The following is a 23,442-nucleotide window of genomic DNA, read 5'->3' as shown; positions in this document are numbered from 1 at the left end:
TCTTAGCTGGTGAACTGACCTAAACGGTTTTTCTGTGTTTGTCTACGTGCTGAAAATGACAAAGTTGGTAAATGTCCTGTGTCCTTCACCCCAAGGGAGGCCCTTGGTTTTGTCTATTTGTTTGTCTGTTTGTGATAGGGTCATATGTACTGGCTGTTCTGGAACTTGCTGTGTAGACTAAGTTGGCCTGAAACTCAAAGGTTCCCCTGCCTTAAACCCCTGGGATTAAAGGTGTGGGCCACACACCCAGCCCCAAGGCAGGCCCTTAAAAGAAAGTTTTCCCAAACTCTGTCACAAGGTGTTTTGTTTTGTTTTGTTTGAGACAGTATCTCTAATAACTTGGACTGGTCTCAATAACTCACTGGGTGGTTAGGGATGAATGTGAACTCCTAACCCTCTTGCCTCCACCTCCTAAATGTAAAAGCTGCAGGCATGCAGCACCATGTTTGCAGCTTATAAAGCAACAAAGTTTTAAAGCGCTGGTGGTGATTAAAGACCTCTGAGAGACAGCCAGTATAAAATACAAGCTAAAAACACTAAATGCACAATCAAAAATGGCAGGAGAATGGCCAAGGAAGGAGGAACGGAGAATAGAGTATTAATTCTGATCATTAGCATTCTCTCTTACCATCATGGTAACGGCCAAATCTGGCAAGACACATCCATTGGAGTGATACTGGCACCAAAGTTATGGGTGTAACCAACCACTATCTTACTGGATGTAGGGCCTTGTAGACAGAAGGAAACTCATGCCTGGTACTATAATCCAGCCAAAAACCCATGGCTGAGGAGCACATAGTCCCCAGGAGTGTAGCTACTACTATATTACTTTGCTAAATGGGCATAGTATCAAACTCTAAATGCCTATCTGTCCACCCCATAATTTACTACAACTTGGAAGGTGGAGACAGAAAAGTCAGGAGTTCAAGGCTACCCTCAACTTGTGGTAAGTTCAAAACCAATCTGAACTACATGAGACCCTGCCTTTAAAAGAGAGAGGGCTGAAAAGATAGCTGAGCAGTTAAGAATGCTTATTGCTCTTCCAGAGAACCTGCATTCAGCTCCCAGCACACAGACAGGCCTGTGAGTACAGCTCCAGCAGATCCAACAACATTCTCTGGCCGCCAAGGAGACTCGCGCACAGGTGGCATGGTGGATAAACATAAAAATCTTTGGAAAGGAGGAGGCTGAAATGGTTTAAAATGGGAACCACTTGCCCTGCCAATGGATCAGTTCTTGTGAACATTGATTTTCAATTGTTCGGCCGGCAGCACATTCAGGAATGAGAAGAATCCCAACGCTCTCAAAGGTATTTTCTGAATTTGCAAACCTTTATTAGTTGCAGAATATTTAATAGACCAAACTCAAAAAGACAGATTGCAATCCAAAGAAATAAATTTCTCAGAAGAATTACTCAAAACAACACAGAGTACAACCTAAAACTGTCTCTGAATATTTCATGAGCGTGACAGGATGGAGAAATGCCCTAGGGGAGAGCAATATCTTAATAAAACAACATGTTTTTTTTAATTATGCATATTGGAGTTCTGCTTCTTTGATATGGAAACAGAGTTTGGTTCAAACCACATTATTTTATTTATTAGGCCTTCCAGGTTTAAGACACACAGCAATGGGGATGAATCTCTACATCAGCCTGCAATTAAGTCGCGGAAGCAAGCTAATGTCTACTCTGTCATTTTATCTTCCTCCAAAGTACTACATGATGCCACTGGGAGAGAGGATGAGGATTTCCAGAGGATGTAGACCTGGGGGCCATGACATGCTACACCAGGGCTGCCATCTGACTGGGGGACAGCTTCTACTCCAGCAACACATTTGCCCTCAGGAGGCTCTGGGGGGACACGACATGACCCGCAGTGAACTCTAAGACTGACCAGTACCAATCTGCCATAACAGTGTATCTCAACCCTGTGTCAGGATCTTCCTCCAAAATCCTCCAGCTCTATTCACTCCAAACGCCTGCTTTAACTCTGTTTCTCTAAAAAGTCCTTGTTTCCACGGGCGCTTTTCCCTAGCTCATGCAATCCCGACAGCGACAAAAGAAAAGCACTCTAACTGCCTACACACATTTCTTGATGAAGTCACAAGACCGTGACAGAAGTACAGGGTGACTCCGCACTCCGTCCCCCTCGCCTACCCAACTGAGGTCCTCCCAACTTCATATGCCTGCCCTAAGACGATGCGCCCTAACTAAGGCACAGTGACATAAAATGAATCTAGCTCCGTCATATCTGAAACGTCAGAAAAGCCTCCTAACAGTATTTACCCATTGCTGTAATTTTCCTTTTGCTAATTTATTGCACTACTTGTGTTGTTTTCCATCCAGGGAGAGTTTAGCAGAATTTTCAAGGTAACCAAATACATTTAATAGAAATGAGATAATACACATTTGAAAATAAAATTTAAGCTGGGCGTGGTGTGCTGGATACGCCTAATCCTAGCACTCGAAAGATACAACTACAACAGGAGGATCAGAAATTTAAGGCCAGCCTTCGGGCTGCATGAGACACTGTCTCAAACAAACAAAATGAAATAAAAATTACCGAGATGTCAGGATATTAGCTAATCAAGCTGTTAAACAGAGCTGGATATAGAGACAGTCCTGTTGGATTTGGGGAGTTGCTTCTTGTGAGCTTTTTTTTTTTTTTTTGTAATTAGATGCTATAAACTAATTGCATCCTACCCAACTTCATAACATGAAATCCTGGCTGTCAATCCGATAGGATTCCCTGGAGGTCATGAAGGTGAGGCTCACTATGGGATTAACATTCTTCTAAGAAGAGACATGAATGGGCACTGCAAGCCAGGAAAAGAAGTCATGGCAGAAACAGCACACTGCATCCACCGCTCACATCTCTGGCCTTTATAACACAGGCATGGACCACAACCTCAGCCTTGGGCTACAGGGCCTCCTTACAGAGATGGGAACTGAACCAGCTGACGTAATCTAGTCTACCATCAGACCGACCACTGCCTTGTTTACTTTTATTTAAACAGTCTGAAGCAAACAAGTCTATATCTGGGGATCGTTAAGTGCTCAATTAACTCACAAGAAGCAACTCCCCAAACCCGACAGGACCATCTGTGTACCTCCGCATTATTGCAGGCCACTGCTTAGTTTCCTCTTCTCAGGCCCAAGAACTTCAGCCCGCTGCTCCCTCCTCCCTGTGGCAATGTTTATTTCGACCTGGATTCTCAAATACAGAAATATTTCAAGCACTCTATTGACCCAGGTTAAAAAAATCCTGAAGAACTCAAAAAAGGATTAGGCTGGGAACGTGCAAGCAAACCAAAAACCACAAAACAAACTTGCTCTGGGTTTCAGTCCCTCGCTGCTTTCAAAGAAGGGCGCTGGAGAATGGTCCTGATCAGAATCATTTACTGCAGAAGGTAAATGAATATGTTCATTTTAATTCATCCCTACTAACATTAAGAGCAGTGAGTCCCAGTATTAACTGAATGAAGTCACCAGAGGAATAAAAAATCAATTAAAGATCTACTATGTGCTTACACGCAGACAGACTCCGGAATTCAGTGGTTTAAGCTAATTTCCCTCTTGGTATTTCCAGACCCTAATTCAGTAACACAAGTAATGCTTATTAGTAATATTAATGCACCATATGCTATCACTGTCAACTTAATAATCTTGAGGATTTTTTTTTCCTAACTAAAATGTCAATCTAACTTCTGGAATCCCACTCAAGAGAATCTATGCAAAATTATAATTAACAGATTCCTTCTATAGGCAGAGTAATTAGCTGTGAGCCCATTCAGTGAATACCTATAATTAAGCTATTTTATGTATTATAATAGTTTTATTTGAAATCATGAGATTTACATTACCAGGCCAATATAAGCAGCTCCTAGCCCCAGGGTCTAAACCATGGACCTTCATACTGACAGAAAGAAAGCTCTGAAAACTCAACAGCTCACTAGGGCTGTATTGTCACTATGTAGCAGAGACATTTTGCAATTCAGGGCTTTCAACATCAGAAAAGTCTCCTAATGCATATTAGACAGGAATCTGGAAAACATTTCCCAGGAAGACAATGAAGAAGCCGATCAACGCTAGGAAGTATTTTCTATAAAAGAGCCACCACTGACAATAACTCCAGGAGGAAGGGGGTGGGGGGATCAATTTAAACTTTGTTTTTAACATGACAAGTCAATAAAAATGTTATGCATCTGATTTTCATATTAAAAATCAAACAGTATATTAAAAACTACACGTCAGTACATTGAAATAGCTGATGACTTCACCACAAGACACTACAAAGATTCAGAAGAAATATTCTCATTCCCAACACCCTAATGCAGCTGAAGTAATTCTACTGCTGGAATGCAGGAATAATGACTGACACCTGCCCACAAAGGCGGTCTCAAGTACCATCTATGACCCCACAAGAGCCACTGGCTGGGCTCCTGAGGACAGAAGCTACCAGAACTCTTTCAATTTCTTTTGTTTTCCTTGTTTTCATTAGTCCTCCAAGAATTTCATGCCTTGTCTTCTGATCATAACCACCCCACGCTCTTTCCAGATCCCTCCCCCCACTTCTTACCCAGCTTTCATCCTTTTGTTGTTGTTGCTGTTGCTGTTGTTGTTGTTGTTAACCTGTCAAGTACAGTTTGTGCTGTCCACACACCCTTAGATGGGTGACCTTCACAAGGGAGTGGTCAACCCACCAAAAGCCACACCCTTAAAAAAAACTAACACTTCCTCTCCTAGCAACTATCAACCATCAATATCTGATGTCCACAGGCACCCCTGCCCTGTGTGCTGGAATTTTATCTGGTCTGAGCCTGAGCAGGTCTCAAGTAGGCTGTCTCAAAGGCTATAGATTTGATATCTGCAACTGCCCTACTGTGTCCAGAAAACACTGCTATATTGCAATCATCCACCACCTCTGGCTCTTACAATCTTTCTGCCCCTTCTTCCTGAGCCTTAGGAAGAGGGAGTGTGATAAAGATGTCCTCCTAGTCAAGGCTGATCATTCCACAGTCTCTGGCTCTCTGCACCTCGATCAGCTGTGAGACACCATCTTCTGCAAATGGAAGCTTCTCTGATGAGGGTTGGGAGATACACTACTCTGTGGGAATAACGAGAAGCCATCAGTTTAAATGCTTTGACCATTCTGCAAAGTCATAATCATGGGTTCTAACCTGGGGCCTGTCACCTGTAGAGCCATGAGTCTGTAGCCCCAATAATAGTACCAGGTATGGATAAGTCATTCTTGCTGCAGAGATTTCCAGGTTGGCTGAAAGGTAGAAGCATCAGAATTCCTCTCGGGAGCGGAGAGCCAGCCCGGCCCCTAAGGCTACAGCCTCCACACTCTGGACAAACCACTGTGTGCTTGTTCAGGCCCTGTGTTTTGAACTTCCTGTGCCCTTTGACCAAGTAATTAAAACAAGAAGCCAAAAGCAAGGGAGAGAGGAAGGAAAGAAAGGAAAGGGAGGAAGGGAGGGAGGGAGGAAAAAAGGGAGAGTTCAATCTGAAGGTCAGAAAAGTAAAACAGCCAGACACTGGCTCTTACTTCAGTCCAAAATGGTGATCCTGCCTCCAGGAATCTCAGAATGAGACTGTGAGAGCTGTCTCCTCCCATCTTATAGTCCTCTCTGGTGCTGGGATTAATGGTGTGTACCACCACCATCCACTTCCTACGGCAAACTAGTGTGCCTACTGGGATTAAAGGTGTGTGTCACCACTGCCTGGTCTGAAAAGCTGATCAGTGAGGCTGTTTTACTCTCTGAACTTTGGGCAAACTTTATTTATTAAAACACAAATAAAATGCCACCTCACAACACAGCTATTCAAGGGAACTCACCAGGGCTCGCAAAGGCTAAGACAACACTGGAATTCGGTTTCAAAAGGCAGCAGCAAGGCTTAAGAATTCCACAGCACTGAGCAGCCAAACCTCAACTCCTCATAATTAACTCATCGTTATCCTGGAGAACAGGCAATGTGGTCCCCTTCGGCATCTAAGGAAAATTATGGCTATGTTCACCAGAGACCTACAAAGACCTATAACATACTTCCCATGCAGACCCGGGTGAGAAACTTCTGTGTTCCAGCAATGAAGAAAACTGGGACAAATAGTAACATCTAGGTCAGCATTTACAAAGGGCCATTCACTGTCCTAATTCCTATCAAAGGCCCTTGGCACCTTTACGTGTGCCTATAAGCCCAGCACTGGAGAAGCCGAGGTAGAACGAGCTCCAGCTTAAGGCCAGCCTGGGATGCAAAGTAATATTTCTGTCTCCAAGAAGGCGGGGAAGGGGGAGGCGCCTCAGATAAAACCGAAACATGCAGGAAACTGATAGAGGTAGAAAAACTAACTCTTGGCTGCAGCCTATCACGACAATGCTACAAATGCAATCCCTTTAAAGGTTAAGAATGCAAGGCCCGCATGACCCTTATAAACAAATCCATTTAGACTGCCAAAACTAAAAAGCAATCTAGAATAATCATTATTTTATCCAAATAATCTCTCATTACTGGGGATAGAATGACAACTGAATATTTCATACAGCAGAAAAGTAGGTGATAGTGTTTTACAACTGTATGCAGAAACCTAACTAACAGCCTTTCTCAGCTTCTGGATCTGCATCTAGAGTTTCAACTAACCTCAGATGGAAAACACTTCTGAAAAACAACAACAACAAACAAGAAAATGGTACCCAAAGGTAGTGGCACTATTAGGAGGTGTGGCTTTGTTGTGGTGGGTCTGGCTTTTGTGGTGGGTGTGGCTTTTGTGGTAGGTGTGGCTTTGTTGGAGGAAGTGTGTCACTGTGGAGGTGGGCTTTGAGGTCTCACAGATGCTTAAACTAAACCCAGTGTCTCAGTTCACTTCCTGTTGCCTGTAAGATCTTGAACTCTCAGCTCCTTCTCCAGCACCATGTCTGCCTGCACACTGCCATGTCCTGCCATGATGATAATGGACTGAACCTCTGAAACTGTAAGCCACTCAATTGAATGTTTTCTGTCATAAGAGATGCCATGATCACAGCGTCTCTTCACAGCAAAAGAAACACTAAGACAAACACTGAGTATGTACTTTTTTTTTGTTTTTTTTGAGACAGGGTTTCCCTGTAGTTTCTAGAGCCTGTCCTGGAACTAACTCTTGTAGACCAGGCTGGCCTCGAACTCAGAGATCCGCCTGCCTCTGCCTCCCGAGTGCTGAGATTAATCTCAGCACTCGGGAGTATGTACTTTTTTTTCCCTAACATTTTCCCTAAGGAATACAGTGTCCACATCACAACAGCATGATAAGTAACAGTCTTTGCAGCGTATTCGATCCTACAATATAGAGCTCACTTACAGTATATGGTAGGTCATATGAAAGTGTCACACCATTTATATAAGGGACCTGGACATCTGAGGACATTTAAGACCAGAAGGTCTTAAGAGCCAAGCCTCAACAGATACCAAGGGATGATATACAGATTTGTCAAGAGAGATAAACATTATTTTTAGAGGCATAGAAAAACTGTAACATATTAAAAGAACAACCACCCAGGAGTGTGATGGTTAGCTTTAGTTGTCAGTGTGACAGAACTTAGAAGCACCAGCAAGAGTCTTGATGAAGGGCTGTCTACACTGAGATGGCCATAGGCATGTCTGTGGTAGATTGTCTGAACTGTTTGGGAAGACCCAGCCCACCACAGGCAAGACCATTCTCTGTGTAAGAGGTCAAGGAAGAGAAATGAAGTTGAACACATATAAATGCATGCATTCGTTTCTCTCTGTTCTTGACCATGGATGTGATATGACTAGCTATTTGAAGCTCCAGACTTGACTTCCCCACCATAATGGACGAAAGCCCGGAATTATAGTTGAAATACTCTTTTCTCTGCTACTAAGTTGCTTTGGGCCATAGTATTTTATCACAGCCACAGAAACAAAACTAGAGAGGAAGAGCTCTTCTCTGGCCATTTAGAACTTCATATGTAAAAATTCATAAAACAGGGTAAAACAAATGACAAGCCGCACACATACTAGCTCCAACCTAAGTCTGACAATGACCCTAAAGCTTACTTAGTCACAGAATTTTTCACTTTCTTAATTAAAATTTGGCCCAGTAACATCCCCCACCCCCACTCAGACACACAAAATAAACCGTGTATGTCTCAGTTCTACCCAACAGCCAGGGTATGTTGCCTGTGCACTCACCCACAAATAACTAATTTCCTCTCCTAAAACTAACAAGACCTTTCTGCCCTTCTAGTCACACCCAAATCCATTCACCCATCCAAATCAGAATCCAGGCAGCGCAGCGGGGGGACAGATCATCTGTAAAGAACAAGGCTTGCCCCGAGGTGGATTGAATAAACTAGGAAGACAGAAGGAAAGCCACCGAGAAGAACAGTCACCAAAACCCAAGAGATACATGGACACACTAGCTAAGGAATGACACCAGCCTCCAGGAGGGGAAGAAAAAGTCAAGAGTCTTTTACAAGTTTTTGGATCCAAATACTTTACTAATAATGGTGGTTTTCACTGGAGGGCTTTGCCCGGAGAGTGAGAAAATGTCCATTTTGCACAGTATGAACTGCAGGATCAGCTTTTCAGTCACAGGGGTTAGGATCAGCAGGGGCTGGGACCAATGCACCGACACCAAGTCACCAGCATGCCTTTTTCATTTTGCTCAGAATCATCAGTTCAAGGTCACCCGGTCCTGGGGAGCTACTTCTCAATAAATTGACACTGGTAACAATCTGGACCCAAGATTTCAGGTTCCACCAGTGTAACAGCTAAAGAGGGGACCTGGGGGACAGCATAAACTATTAAATCCAATAAGGGGCACTACGATAGGCAGGCACCTATCAGGTCTGCTTCGGGCAGCAGGCAAGAAGCACTAACCTGGACAAGGATTTCAGGCAAGAAGGCAATTAGAAGACACTGGCAAGAGTCACAGAGAACCAGTGGACATCAGCTGAGGAAAAACACCTCCAAGAAAGGAATATGGACACATGGGGGCATGTGCTGGGAGGCAGGCAGTATTATCAGACCTGACACTCCAGGTTATTGCTGGGCTAATAAGTACTGAGTCCTTCTGTGCTTCTCACATAAGGCCAGGATGGGTTCCTCAGACTGGGGTGTGGCCCCACTAGCAAGTGGGAGCCAAGAGCTAGCTCTAGGTGGAGTGTGGATGGGGGTAGCAATTTGAGGCAGGCTGTTCCTAGGCCTCTCTGGAACAGGCAGTAAATGACTAATAGTGTAAATCAGACACAAGAAATCATGAGTCACACCTCAGGGAAGCCGGCATCGGTGCCAAATAACTTCTCTGAGAACTGGAAACACATGGGCTTGGACAAATATTGTGGAATCTAGTATCTGGAGCCAGCACTGAATACGGCTCCTTCCCTTGGCATAGGTCAGTTTTAGTTTTGGGTTCTTAGTTACCAAATGAAGCTAAAGATACCCATCTCAAACATACCTCAGTCAAAAAATAAGTGCTGACCTTTAGGAAAAATTAATGACTATGCTTGACATTCTTGTGCAGAAGGAACAAACCCTACCCGTGCTTCCTGACGGACTATTGTCACACAAGAGCACCAGCAGAGCGCCTGCTCAGGGCTGGCATGCCAAATGTCTTTGAGTTTGGAGTCAAAGAGCAAAGCAATTAAAATTTGAATTTCTATACAGTGAACCATGAGTTCACTTTTCCCGCATCTCCCTCCCCCCCCCCCCCCCCCCCGCACACAACTTAGTTAACTTTCTATTATAGGTGAATGCATTGTGTGAGCTGCCAACGAGATTACAAAAATAACTAAGACCAAAAAAATAGCTGACTTTAAAGAAAATGGAAAAGAGTAGTTTAAAGTAGCACTTTAAGATGTAATGTCTTTTCCAGGTCCTTGTAGTTCAGATACACTGGACAAATAGGGATAGATAACCATATGCAGGTTAATCTCCCAAAATACCTTTCAGTGTGAAAAGGGCCAGGCATGAGAAATTACTATACTCTGCTTGTTTCCATTTACATGAAACCCCACATCTGGCAAACTCAGTTTGCAGGCTCGGTCATTAAAATGCTCCCCTGGAGTGAGGAAAGAAGCTGAATAAAAGGGAATAAGGGGGTGTTGGAAATGGCCTACACCTGGTTGTGGGTGTAACCACACCCACAACTGAATTTGCCAAGCTGAACAGTTAACAGTGCACATCACTATATATTCAAAAGCATCACCGGAGCCAGGCTCACAGTCAGACAAAAGCACGGCAGAAGACTCCAGTGGTAAATCTCATGCTTTCTCAGCTTCACCATTGGGAAGGAACCACATGTAATGGACAGAAAAATAAATCGAGGTGTCATTCTAATATGAACAACCCAAATAGAGGAAAACAAGCAACAGGATTTTTTAAATAGCAAATGAAAAGAGATTTGGATTCATGCCCTCCTGCCCTTACTTTTGCCCTTCCCCATGACTCTGGGTGCTCTGACTAACCACAGGGATTCTGCAGAGAGATTCAAGACGCAGAAGCTGGAGAAGAGCAGGAGAGTCACCTGTGGGGCTTTCCCACCTCACAGGACCTCTGATTCATGCCCCTCGGGGGCTTGGTTATGACTCCCAGCAAAGTCAGTCCCTCCTCCTCCCAAATGAAGTGACTCACTCTGCTGAGCAAATCTAACAGGAAAAGACAACCGGTCCCTGGCTGAGAACCCAGAAGATTTATTCTCCGCTAGGTCCTCATGCTTTGGAGGCCAAGAGAAGAATAGACTGGATGCAGGGAATGGCTCTACCCACTGTCTCGCCTCTTCCTTTAATAACTCAGGAAAACTAACAGAAGTGACGACATCAAAGGTCTCAGTAGCCCGTCCTTGAAAACCTACGCAAGGGAGAGGGTTATGCTAAGCTGAACTGCAAAGTCATCATGAAGAGATACGAGGATGTCACCAAGTTTTGTTGCCGCCAACCCAGTGTTGCTTTTGCAGTCAACACACCAAGGAATAGTGGGGCGTAGGACTGTGAGCAACTGTATTCTGCAAGGTGCATTAAAAACCACAGAAATCAATATAAAGAAAGCCTGTGCCTGACCAGCTCCCCAGGACAACTGGAACTGGGAGTCTAAAAGCACACGCAGGGTTTCACACATTCGCCAAATGTACATTTGAGCCTTCTCCCAGCCCTGCTTTTCGGAGATGCTCCTCTAAGACCATGTTATTTTTAGACTCATGAAAATAACAGCTGCACTGCCAGCCATCCCCCAGCGAAAGCTCCTCCCCTGGACAGCGGTGGGCACACCCAAGATCTCTTCTCACTGTTGCTCTCCTTTTACAACCTTTAAATATAGCTTGCTTCCCTCAATTGATAGGTCCGCCTCAGACTGCCAGGAGATCCACGTGCTAGGGGTAGGGGCCATTTATCTTATCTATCGTGCATTTCCTGTGCCACGCACCACACCCAGCACCAAGTGGACTCGGTAAACGGGCAGAATCCTGCAGGCGCTAGGGTTTCATGTATCACATCTAGACTACAAACTCCACTGAAGGTGGCACCATCTCTACCTGCTTCTGTGTCCTCAGACCTTACGGAGCACTTGGCCTAGAGGAGGTCTTCAGTATGCATTTACCCAATTAATACAGAGGGAAAGCTGAGACCATTCCTGTGTGCTGCCATAAACGAAATCTCTATGCATATGGATTTAGAAACAACAACAACAAAAATCCGATCTGATCTGCAAACAGGGCTCACTGCTGGCTAGCAATCCAGTCAGGATTCAAAGAAGCTTTTCTGGTTAAATAAGTGAGCCAACACTATCTATGATTGAACTCTCCAAAATAAGTACATGAAGTATGAAATGAGCCAGAAGCCACAGCTTAGGCCACTGTAACGCCCAGGAAAACCATGATTACCCTATTGCTGGAAAGCCTTTGGTGTTTGCTTACCCTGGGCACGATGAAAGGCAAGTCTGCAAGTGTTCTCATCTCCTCTGTGATTTGGAGGCTGCAGTGAGCCTGTTATAGATGCCAGTACCCAGTGGTTACTAACCACTATTTACATTTAAAGAGAGGCGGGAACCCTGAGAGGCCCTCGTGGCAGAGGCTGGACTCCAAGCCCCGTGTGAATGTAAAGCAAACAGTCTTAATTCCCCTCTTCCTCCCACTTTTCTCTCCCTCACCCCAAGGGGATGCAAGGCATCTGCGTTCCTCAGCCTGGTGCTTCTGGAGAGGTGGCCTGCAGGACAGCTCCAACAACAGGCTACAGACCAAAGAGGCCCCAGCTTCACAAATCGAGAAAGCACTGCCTCCTGTGCCTAGGCCACAAATGAAGTAGAGCTATCCCTTTAGTTATCTTTAAATTCAAAAGAATTAAAGCTACAAGGGCAATAGTCCATAGCGTGCTCATGCCTTCCACCTAATCTATTTGTCCTGTACTTATTTGTGGTTTTTAACTGGTTTTGTTTAAGTTTCAAGCCCCCCACCACCACCAACTCCGGACAGGGTTTCTCTGTGTCTCTCTGGCTGTTCTGGCACTCACTCTGTAGACCAGGCTGGCCTGGAATTCACAGACATCTGCCTGCCTCTGCCTCTGGGATTAAAGGTGTGTGCCATCACCACCCAGCTAACCTTCAAGCTTTTTCACACTACCCCACGAACAGAAAAATTTAAGCCTCATAGGCAATTAAACATTCTGGACGTTTTACTTTTCAATTCACCTACTGTTAGAATGAGTGGGAAAACAATACAAACTTCACCTCCCAACTCGATGCAACTGTCCAGGCAGCTCCTCCACATGTCCGTGACGCTCTTATCCTTGATCAGAGACCTTTTCTGTGCAGTGGGCAGGAGCCAATGCAGACTCAGACCTGGTCCAAGGACTGAGAAGAAGTGACTGCTGGAATCTCTACATCAACGCCCGCCCCCACCCTAGGCTCAGAGACCATCAAGGAAGAAGGGCTGGAAAGAATGTATCCTGGAGGGAGGGAAGTGGGGAGGGATGTTGTAAATGACATAGCCATTAGAGGCATGAACTTAGAGTTATGGTAACCTGTATAAGACCTAAGGATGAAGTCAGCCAAAATTCTAGCATGGATGGTGAAGGGCTCCCAAGGCCCAAGCTAGGGGAAGGAAAAGTCATTTTCCTTTGGGGGTGTGATGCCTGATAGGTTGACCATGCTCCAGTAGATGGCCTAATACCCATACCTATTCAGGCAGCACAGATTGGACTCAGTAGGTTAATTAAAAGGGGAAGGGGTGAGTAGGGAGCACCATACGGAAAGGAAACATGAGTTGAGAGGGGACATATTGGGTAGTTCCAGAGAAACGTGGAGGGGTTAGTGTGGGGTAGATATGATCAAAATACTTTTTATACATATGTGTGGCCTCATTTCTTAGACATTTTTAGAATAAAGGCTATCAAAGGACCATCTATCATAATGGCCCTTTACACTATATCCTCTGATCTTTCTTACTAAAGTCGTATCAAGGTAATACAACCCTGTTATAAAATTCATTTAATACTGTAAAATCTTACCTCCTTTCAAACACCCTAGCCACTTACACTTCTTCATATTTTAGCTGTTTATAATGACTATGATTGGCTGGCCTACGGGCCAAGAACCATCCACTGTGTTGTGTGTATTAATCCTGTAACTGGCATGCCCAAGGAACAGGCACTATCCAAAAGGCCAAGCTTTCCAGTCATACATCACCTCTTTAGTACTAAGTATCTCTGTCTTATTTATTCAACAGAAGCTATGCATCAGGCACCATGATGGCCACTAGGGCCACAGACAGTCCTCAAGATAATCAAGTAAGAAATGAAAAGTACAAAGGGCCAATGGGATGTGGAAGTAGCAATCACTGGCTTAGAGAAAAGGTAAAGCTTTTACAGAACAAGCAAGAGGTAATGCTGGGTTCACACTTAGCTAAAAAAAAAAAAAAAAAAAAAAAAAAAAAAAAACAGCTACATGAACGGTTGGCAATAACAGTTTACAACTGCAGAGGGCTCAGGTCAGCAGGCACCATGATCCTGCAAAGTACATAAAAGTTTTAAATGATGTCATTCGATACTCCCACATCCTGCACGTTAGCCCCATTTTACAGAGGAAGACCACATGGCTCACTCGAGGTCACATGGCTGGCAAATGCACAGACCACACTGTGAACCTGCATGATCTCCATCTCTGTGTCCAGCCAGGCCACAGCACCGGAAGAACTATGGAGACAGAAGATAAGAGACTCTAAGGGAAATGACGGACAACTGACAAGACCAAGCAGCTGACGTGAGAAGGAGGAGCAGACAGAGTAAGCGCCACAGGCTAAGACAGAGTGGCATCCTCAGTTCCAGGCGCTTGGCTGACCTGGTCCACGCGTCCAGTCCCAGGATTTGGAAGGAGGAGGACTCTTCCAGAACACCACCTGGCCCCTCCTCCTCTCCAGATCCAGATCGATTCCCAAGGCAATCCTAAAGCCCTGGAAGTCTCCACGGAGAGGAAAATGTAGCTGAGACGGTCAAGACCCAGATAACTCTGAATTCTATAAGACATTCAGAGACGAGGAGACTGAACTGGGTGCTCTCTGCCCACACAGTGGTAGAAAACTGTAAGACTGAGTGAGAGGAAAGTTTAAGCCCCAACCTACCCATCCCTCCCCTCAGGAAGTTCCCGACTAACTGCCCTCGGGAAAATAGTGAACGTGATTCTGTATTTCCAGCATTAACACTGTGGTCACGGAGGGCTCTGATCACCAATAATCCTGCTGGTTAGAGTCCTCTGCTTCTTCTCTTGTCATGTTCTGAGAGCTAATTTATTATGAAAGCAAGTCCCTGTCTTGGGATTGTATTGCGGAGAAGAGACACCAAGACCATGGAAGCTTTTTATAAAAGAAAACATTTAACTGGGGCTGGCTCACAGTTCAGAGGTTTAGTCCATTATCATCATGGTGGGAAGCGTGGTGGCACGCAGGCAGATTTGGTGCTGGGGAAAGAGTTCTACACACAGTGATCCGCAGAGAACAGGAAGACAGTGTGACCCACTGGGCCTGCCTCGAGCCTGGGAAGCCCATCTTCCACAAGACCACACCTCCTAATGGTGTCACTCCCTCCAGGCCTACGGGGGCCATTTTCATTCAGACCACCACAGTCACTTACCTGAGTGTCTCCTTCCTCACTTTCTATGTAGGGACATACACACTTCATGGACAACTCTCTGCCAGCCACTGGGGGATGATGTGGGCCACAGAGACCACTGACGGAGATCTAATCCCCTCTTCTCAGAAGCCGTATGTAAGGAGCCCACTATGCATTAACTCCTACTGCCTTTAAGCCCTACTGCCTTTAGCTAAGGTTCCCTAAGAAGAATTACCGTGGAAACATGCTCCCTAGTGTTTGGAAAACATTATCGGTCTGTGAGACTACAGGAAAAAAAACACTAATTATCTCTGCGGACACTGTTAGCTCTTATCCCTTAACTCCTACCTTTAAACACACAGGGCTACAGGATAGCCACGTCATGACCACCCTCAGCCAATCACAAAGCTCCTGGGTATATAAAAAGATACAGGAGAAACAGGCAGCTGTGGTTCAGAGGAAACAGTCCAGTGGTACCAGAGATTATGAGGAGCAGTTCCTATGGCCGCCTTTAAAAACAACAAAAAAAGAATTTACTACAATGGTGACACTGTGACATTGTGACTAGAGACTGTAGCCTTGCTAAGCAGCACGGTGCCTGATGCATAGTTTCTGATAAATGGATGAATAAATGAGAGAGAGAATGGTACCGATTACTGAAGAGCAGGCGTGTGTGTGCATGTATGTGTGTGATGTGTGTCCTCTTCCCAATGCTGATTACGGAAGAGCAGGGGTGTGAGTGTGTGCATGTATGTGTGTGGTGTGTGTCCTCTTCCCAATACAGATTACGGAAGAGCAGGGGTGTGAGTGTGTGTGGCCTCCTCCCAGGTCTAACAATATCATCCTACATCCTCCCATCAACCTCACAGGGCTGAAGAGACAGGCTTTGACAGGTGAGAAACTGGCCTCAGGTGATAGGCTCAAGGTGAATACCACCAAGGTGCTAGCTGACGCAAACTCAGACATCATTCAAGATTGTTTCTCTCCTTCCCGCTCGGCAATGAGGGCAGCAAGGATCTTTACGGGCTCCCTTTTCTTCTGTAAAATTTATTTCTATCCTTTGTAAGAATTGCCTTTTCCCAAAGAAAGCAAGAAGCTCCTAAAGATCTACTTTTCTTCTTCCATAAGCAGCATCTAAAGCCACTAAGCTTAAACCCGTTTCTTCACATATTATTGTGAAATCCTGGTTTTTCTTTTCAGAAATAATAAAATTGGGTCTTACACAAATGAAACATACAAGACCTGTTTCATAAGTAACAGGAAGTGATAAAATGATTCAAATGAATACAACTATTTCAAATCATCATGCAAATGAGGGTCAACCTTAAAAGCAATAAGGCTCTAATTATGTTTAAAATAAAGTACTGCTTTTTTCTTTTGAATATTTTTTCCTTAAAAAACAGCACAAATAAAAAGAAAAAATGCTTAACATTGTGTCTATGTGATGATGCCACAAGAAAAAAATTAGCCACGATTTTGAGTGTGTAAAGCCAGGGCACATATTATTTTTTCAAACATCTAGCTGCGATATCTGGAAAGATCATAACATTTCAATTCTGTAAACAGAATCTTGGTTTCTACAAAACAAACTTTATAAATAAGCCTTTAATTTGCATGATTGTACTTTGTCAAAAACATCTATTTATATGACTTTGACGAAAGGGTAAAGTTCTGTCAAAGTTAAAAGAAATATTACAGAAAAAAAAACCAACTTTAAAAGATCAATACCTTTTCTCCCCCAACCTTAAGTGTATTTTAAAGCAATGTGGCAAATTATAGAGTTCCGATATCCTAAAATAAAAGTATCAAATACAAAAGCAACATCTGGACTCCACCAAAGAATGTACTTTCTTTTATTTGTGTTTTTGGCTGCTGAACGACTTCCTGTGGCAAGATCTGCCCATTGGTATTCAGAAACGTAGCCAGGACACCCATAAATACAGAGGCAGGGGAAGCTGTCATTAACCCTTCAATGTGTCTCTATGCACAGCCACTGGATCCTCTGGCTGAATGGCATCTGCATTGCTCGTTGACCCACAACCAAAATCCTCTGCTGTTGACATAGCCATCTTATGTTCCTCAAACTGGCTGTTTCTCAGGATGGATGCCAATTGATTTTAGCTGCAAAGCTGAAAAGACAAAGCTAAGCAAAAGCAGGAAGGAATCGCCGTAATGATGCAGGCCAGGGGTGGCTTGGTAGTGGAGCTCTTGCCTGGTGTGCCAGAGGGCTGGGCTTCCATAATAATGGCAATATTGGAATGGCACAATCATTTGATTATTTTAAATCCCCACACACTCGGTCCTAAAATTTATGAATCAGTCCAGGAGCACATTTCTCGGGTGAAGGTAATTAGATGTGCCTCTCTGTTTTAAAACTAGGCTGTTTTCACACAGTCCCAGGCCTGAACAAACCACATATGAAGTGGGTCAGACAGCTTAAATCATAAGGCATGAAAACCTAAACCAGTCCTATAACAAATGCTTTGCTAAACACCTACTAAGTGAAAAGCATCGTGATGAGTAGCATAAAGCTTCTCCTGGTGAGGCTACAGCCCTTGGGAAAGATGTCCCGTTAAGAGGACTCAAAGTGGTAGCCGCCGGACAACTTTAACTAAACTACGCTCTTTTCAGTCTAGCCTGCTATAAAGACCACCTTCAGAGTTCCATTATCCTCTACCGTATGCAATTCTTAGTACTTTTATCTCCCACCAAGGTCAGCATTAAGACCACATCTCTGATGGAAATGTCTGTAGGAGTGAGTGTTTGAGCTAAATGCCTTGGCTTTTAAAGAAGAAAAAAAAAAAAAAAAAAAGGAGGAACAGCAATGCATGCCACTGTGGCAACCCCGCCCTCACACGGACTTTCAGAGAACTTCTCTTAGTGTGCTCTTGTCACATGGAGAGTAGTAGGTGGCCAAAGAGGAAAGAGAGGAGGGGACCCTTTGCAAAGCTGCTATCTGACTTAAAAGTTAGCATGTGGGTGGCAAGTCATGACAAGATGTGGAACACTAGACTGAAAGGGAAAATGGCTCTGATCACTGTTTTATACTCTCATCTTTCTGTTAAAAAATGCATATGTATATACATACACACACACACACACATATATATATATATGCACATACATATATATTTACACACACACGAATGTCACATAAGTTGAAGCTAGTACTGGGTTTATTTGGGTTTAAGACATTGTGCCTTCAGCAATCATATCCCCCATTACCTGTCTTCGTACCCCTCCCCAGCTGGCTCAGCTGCCCACACCCCTCTACAGCTACATCAGCAAGGTTACATGCTGTCTCCTTGGTACCATTTCCGTACCAGGACTTCTCCTGACACACCCTTTGATTACAGAGCTAGTAATGGATGACTGCAATACAGGTGCAATGAAGCAGAACAACCGAGTGTGTGTGTTCTTCAGATAACACAAAGGAGAATTCTACAAAGCCATAAAACCGCTAGGCATTATGTTAAATCATTTCAAGAGTGAGTCACTCTACAGTGGCTCATGCCTGCAATTCCAACATTCAGGAGGCACAGGCAGGAGGATCGGGAGTTCAGAGCCAGTCTCAGCTACATACTGAGTCCAAAGGCATCCTGACTGTAAGAGACTATGTCTTCAAAATAATAAAATAAAAATAAGTAAATAAGATACTTACAAATTTTATATATATACACATATATGCATATATGTGTGTATATATATATATATGAATTATTCATTCTTTTAGTAATTAAAATGGGTTGGCTTCTACATAAGCCCATAGGGGCAACCTTAAAATTCAAAGTCATCCTACATTTTAGAGGCAGATGATAAAAAGACATAACTTTTTAAATTTATGAATAGATACAACATTTGAGATATTTTACATAATATCCCCAGCACTAAGAAATTTACACTTCCGTTGTAGAGATAATAAGGGCACAGCCAGGATGAAGGCCAAGTACACAGAACCAAGAAACGGGATGTGAAACTGCACTGGGAGCGGCTGAGGGCTGGGGTTATCAGCATTATCTGTAGGAGTCTGTAACAGGCTTGGAAGGAGGAAGAGTCAGGAGAAAGGGAGGAAGTGGGGCTGAAAGCAATGGTCTAAGCCAGAGCAGCCAAGAAAATTACCACTGAACAGACACCAGCAGCTAGCCCACACTCAGGACCCCGCCCATCCTTTCCTTCACTCAGGACAGTGACACAGACCAGGCGCGACAGCCAGAGTCAGATACTCAGAAATGGCCCTCCTTCTGCAAGCTCCAGGTCATATTCCTTAATCCTTGGGTCACTGCTGACACCCCTAAACTCAGGACCATCTCCCTCCTCCTCTGCCTCCCATCATGCTGACAAGGGCTAGATATTTCCATGACATCTTTCTTGGGTTCCCAAGTTACAGGTGAATCAAGAGTTTAAAAATGCATGGAGAATTTTTCACAGGACAGTCCCTCCATGCCCCCCCCTCACCCCTGGGTCTGTGCCCTGGAAACCCTCTCCTGACTTTTGTGCACTTGCATGGGCCGGATTTCCACAGCATGGCCACCTCGTCTACAAATGCCCTCCGACAGTTTTGCATATACCTCAATAAAGCCACTCCACAAGGGTTCTGTTTCAAGGGACCCCCATCCTGGGAAAGGGGTGCATCTTGGCCTGGTCTAATATACACCCTCCTGCACTTAGCACTGAAACATTAGCTGCTCAGCTAATGCTGACAAGGTCTAGTAGACCAGGCCTCGATTCAACACAAAATGGACCAAGGGAGCAGTAGATGGGTAGATTAGTCTTTCTAAGACAGCGCTAGTGAAAGGAACACAGTCTGAAGAGGAACGGGCAGACCATGATCTCACATGGTCTCTATCCACTTCCCAGATGGCATGATTATCAGGATGAGAACAATCATCACCAAGTCAACTACCAGAAACAGACGGTAAACCTAAAGCTTTCAGCCACTTACCATCTAACCTAACTAGGGAGCCAAACCCACCAATCAACTCTCCATATCAAGCCAATCCATCTGACCCTGAGTTCTTCCTCATCGCTTCCATGTCTAGAACCACTTTCCCTTGGCAGAGTTTGAACCACAGGCAATACTAATACAAGAAGATAAAAACTTAAAAAAGAAAAAAACCAACAACTATACAAACCATCTGAGGAATGAGAAGCGTTAAAGAAACGTATTAATCAAGAGCTTCTACATTCTGCCGTGAAAGCTGTGGCTATCCCTTCTTAAGGGGGTAGGAGATGGGACAAGTGCCAATGCACAAAGGAAGGTCAGAAAGCGTGTGGGAGTTGGCGCCCTCCTTCCGCCATGTGGGTCCGGGGATTGAACTCAGGTCCTAGGGCTTGGTTCATCCCACCTGTCTTATGTCTATCACTTCCCAAATCAAGAAGAAATGGTGCTGAATCAGCTCACTGGTTAACTGGAGGTGGGGACTTGTGGAGACAGCCAAGGACAGCTCTCTGCAGCACCGAGCACTTGTAATTACAGTCGGCTCCACTAGGGCCCTCCCACACCTGCTGCCTGAACAGGATTTCTGCCGCTGGTTTGTGAAATGGAGAGAACAAGTTTTGCCCGTGGGTTCATTCATCAGCTTGTCTTTTAGGCATCATTTCCGGCGGGGCCACACCATAAGCCAACGAGGAAGGCACCGCGGGAAGTTTACCACTTTTAATTCTCTATATTGGTTTATTACGCATAAGGAGGCCAACCTGGCACCCAAGTACCAAACAGCTTCAAGAACAACCTGAATTAATTGTTTATATAGCTCTATAACTCAGTCTCCCAGAAGGCTTGACTTCACACGTGTAGGTGAAACTTCTCTATGGTGCTATCATCTAGTTTAAAAGGTTTTACTTTCATTGCTTGCGGTTAGTCTTTGATGACGTCAGGGCCTCGTGCCAGAGTAGTTTTCCCGCTCTGAATTATAAAGCTAAGAGAAATTCACCAGAAAATGCCGATATTGGTCATGCTTTCAATGACCACACAGCTATCAGCGTAGTGACAAGTCCCGAGGAAGTCGTTAATCGAGAGCTTCAGCACAATTTGAGGCATGGTTACAGCTATAACCTTCTTCTCACCAGGGTCTCCTCCTCTCCCACAGATGGAAATCAGAATTACTGTGTAGTCGCCTGTAAACCACTGCCTACTTCAGTAACCGCCAAGGAAGTACACTCGACCATAATCATTTATATGACATAGACACATGGACAAACGGTTTCTGATAGTAAGGTCACTGCACTCCACATTAAAAGTGTAATTCGATACAGAACAACCAAAAGTCGCCAGAACCTGCTTAAATATTTGTTGCCTGGCGAAATCAGTTGTCTGTCTGCTAGCTACACTAAAATGCCAACCTAAATACTGGGGGGAAGGGGGGGGAAGAGGCAGAGGAAATTAACCGCATCTGCTGTTTTACTTCATGGAACAAGCCTGAATTGCATTGGTCACTAAAAGCAAAGCCAACCTACTGCCCGGCCCTGAAGAGGAACCTATGATGCCTAATCATGTAACCTAATCATGTAACAGGGGATAGACCAAATTAGATTTTCTTTCTAAATTGAAATCTGACGGCGCCAAGTAGTTACACTGAGTCACTTGTTTATGTCAACTTCCATTCCGGCTTGGTTCTCACTTGAGTACCTCACGATGATAGACAAGAATATTTTCCTAAGAAACTTGATTGTGTTCATTTGAGAGTAACTTTCCAACGCGGCTCCCATGGGGTGGTATTTTTATGTAATGGTCAATTATTCAATCCCACTGAACAGTCGCATCCTGGATCTTCTGTCTGGCAGTGGCCAGGTGCAGAGCCTTAACTTTTGCACAAGTCGGGTAAATCAGAAACTTGGGCTCAACAGGGTGAGGCGCCAAAGAGGTCAACCTGTGCGCACTTTTCTCTCCTTTTTAAAAAGGAATACTGTTTGCTCTCTCCACAAAGATGAGATCGCTCTTTCAGAAGGAAAGGCCGAAGGCTAAGTCTTGGAGTGTAATCCCCAAGTTTGTCTTAGAGCGGGGTGTTATCAAATTCCTTTGATTTAAATGATTTGTGGGTAAAATCTGAAAGGAAGGAAAAAGCCACACCCAACTCCTAAATTTACTTTGTAAAGTGTTTGGAGGCCGTGAAATGGAACGGTTTGACGTGCAGGAGGCCTGGTGGAAACGGGCCACCGTCCTCCGCCCGGCGTCGCCCCGCGTCCCTGCCCCGCGCCCGCCGCTCCAGTCCTTTTGTTTTTGTCTCTGCGGGCCGGTGCGGGGCTGCGGGCGGGACCGGCGTGAGGTGCAGCCTGCGGCCTCCGCGGCACCGGATCAGGTGTGTCGTGGACCCGGGGGCAGGGACCCCGCAACCGTCCGGAGCGGACACAGGAAAAGCCACCGAGTTGCTTTGGCTTCCGCGCTGAGTTGTCCGCCCCGGATCCCCGCGCCCCAGCCCCGGGCACTCACCGATGTCTCCATCCTCATCGTCGTCCTCTTCCAGCTCCATGTTCAGCAGAACGTTCCTACTCATCATCTGCATGTCTCCCCAATACCGGCGCTCGGCTCCGCTCGGCGCTGCTCGGCTCCACTCGGCTCGGGCCGCAAGCTCCGCTCAGCCCTCTAGGCACTGCTTACCGCACTCCGCCCGCGCTCTGCTTCTCAAGCCGCGCAGCTAGCGACTGAGCATGCTCAGAGAGACTCCGCCACTCCCGCCCCAGATCAAACCGCCCCGGCTTCGGGGCGCCCAGGAGGAAGTGGGGGGGGGAGGCTGGGTTCACCCGGCTACGCCTGCGGCACGCGCTGCGGCTGCTGATACAGGCGGGCTCCGAGGGGCTTGTAAGGGCTTTTAAACTATTCTGCAGAATGGCAATGAGACAGAATGTGCCAGATTACTGTGGAGCAGAGTACACGTGCGCACGGAGTGCCCGCTGTCCTCCCGTGGAAGCAATCGCACGGAGTGGTCGCGGGGTGCAGTGGGTGCTGGCGATGCAAATCAGACCTCAAAGCCAGGGACTAGGCCGAACACGTCACAGCTACGTGTAAATTCTTCTATAGGGCAATGTGGGAAACCACAGTACCAGGAAGAACAAAGAAATGAAAGGGAAAAAGGAAGGCGGAGAGTGAAGGAATGCCTCCCTGAAAACTCAAGGAGTATGGAGCGCAGAAACGAAGGGAGTCTGCCCCAGAAACGAAGGGAAACAGAACTGCAGGGCCCTTGGGTCGCCTGTCTGCAGAGCTTCTGTCAAGGACGCTGGTGAAAAGTCGTTTTTCTGCAGTGCTGAATGAAGCTCATTCACTGGTGAAGCGTTTGCTTCCTGAGCCCATTCCTACTATATGCTCCAGTGCTGTTCAATGACACTAACTCTGCGGCGTATTTTATTCTTTCACAT

At 45.2% G+C, this 23,442-nt stretch overlaps 1 protein-coding gene across 3 annotated transcripts in view; it reads right to left on the bottom strand.

Annotated features, from left to right (window-relative positions):
* Positions 1-22,703, bottom strand: part of Ano6 (anoctamin 6) — a 175,484-nt gene extending 152,781 nt beyond the window's left edge. For all 3 annotated transcript variants that reach the window (XM_038342219.2, XM_038342220.2, XM_038342221.2), the window contains exon 1: positions 22,520-22,703. In XM_038342219.2, the coding sequence (XP_038198147.1) occupies positions 22,520-22,592 (73 nt within the window). In that variant the 5' untranslated portion in view covers positions 22,593-22,703. The remainder of the gene's footprint in view (positions 1-22,519) is intronic.
* Positions 22,704-23,442: the final 739 nt, after the last annotated feature.

Source organism: Arvicola amphibius, chromosome 9, assembly GCF_903992535.2.
Source record: "Arvicola amphibius chromosome 9, mArvAmp1.2, whole genome shotgun sequence".
Taxonomy (NCBI): domain Eukaryota; kingdom Metazoa; phylum Chordata; class Mammalia; order Rodentia; family Cricetidae; genus Arvicola; species Arvicola amphibius.
This window is presented reverse-complemented; position numbering and strand designations above follow the sequence as displayed.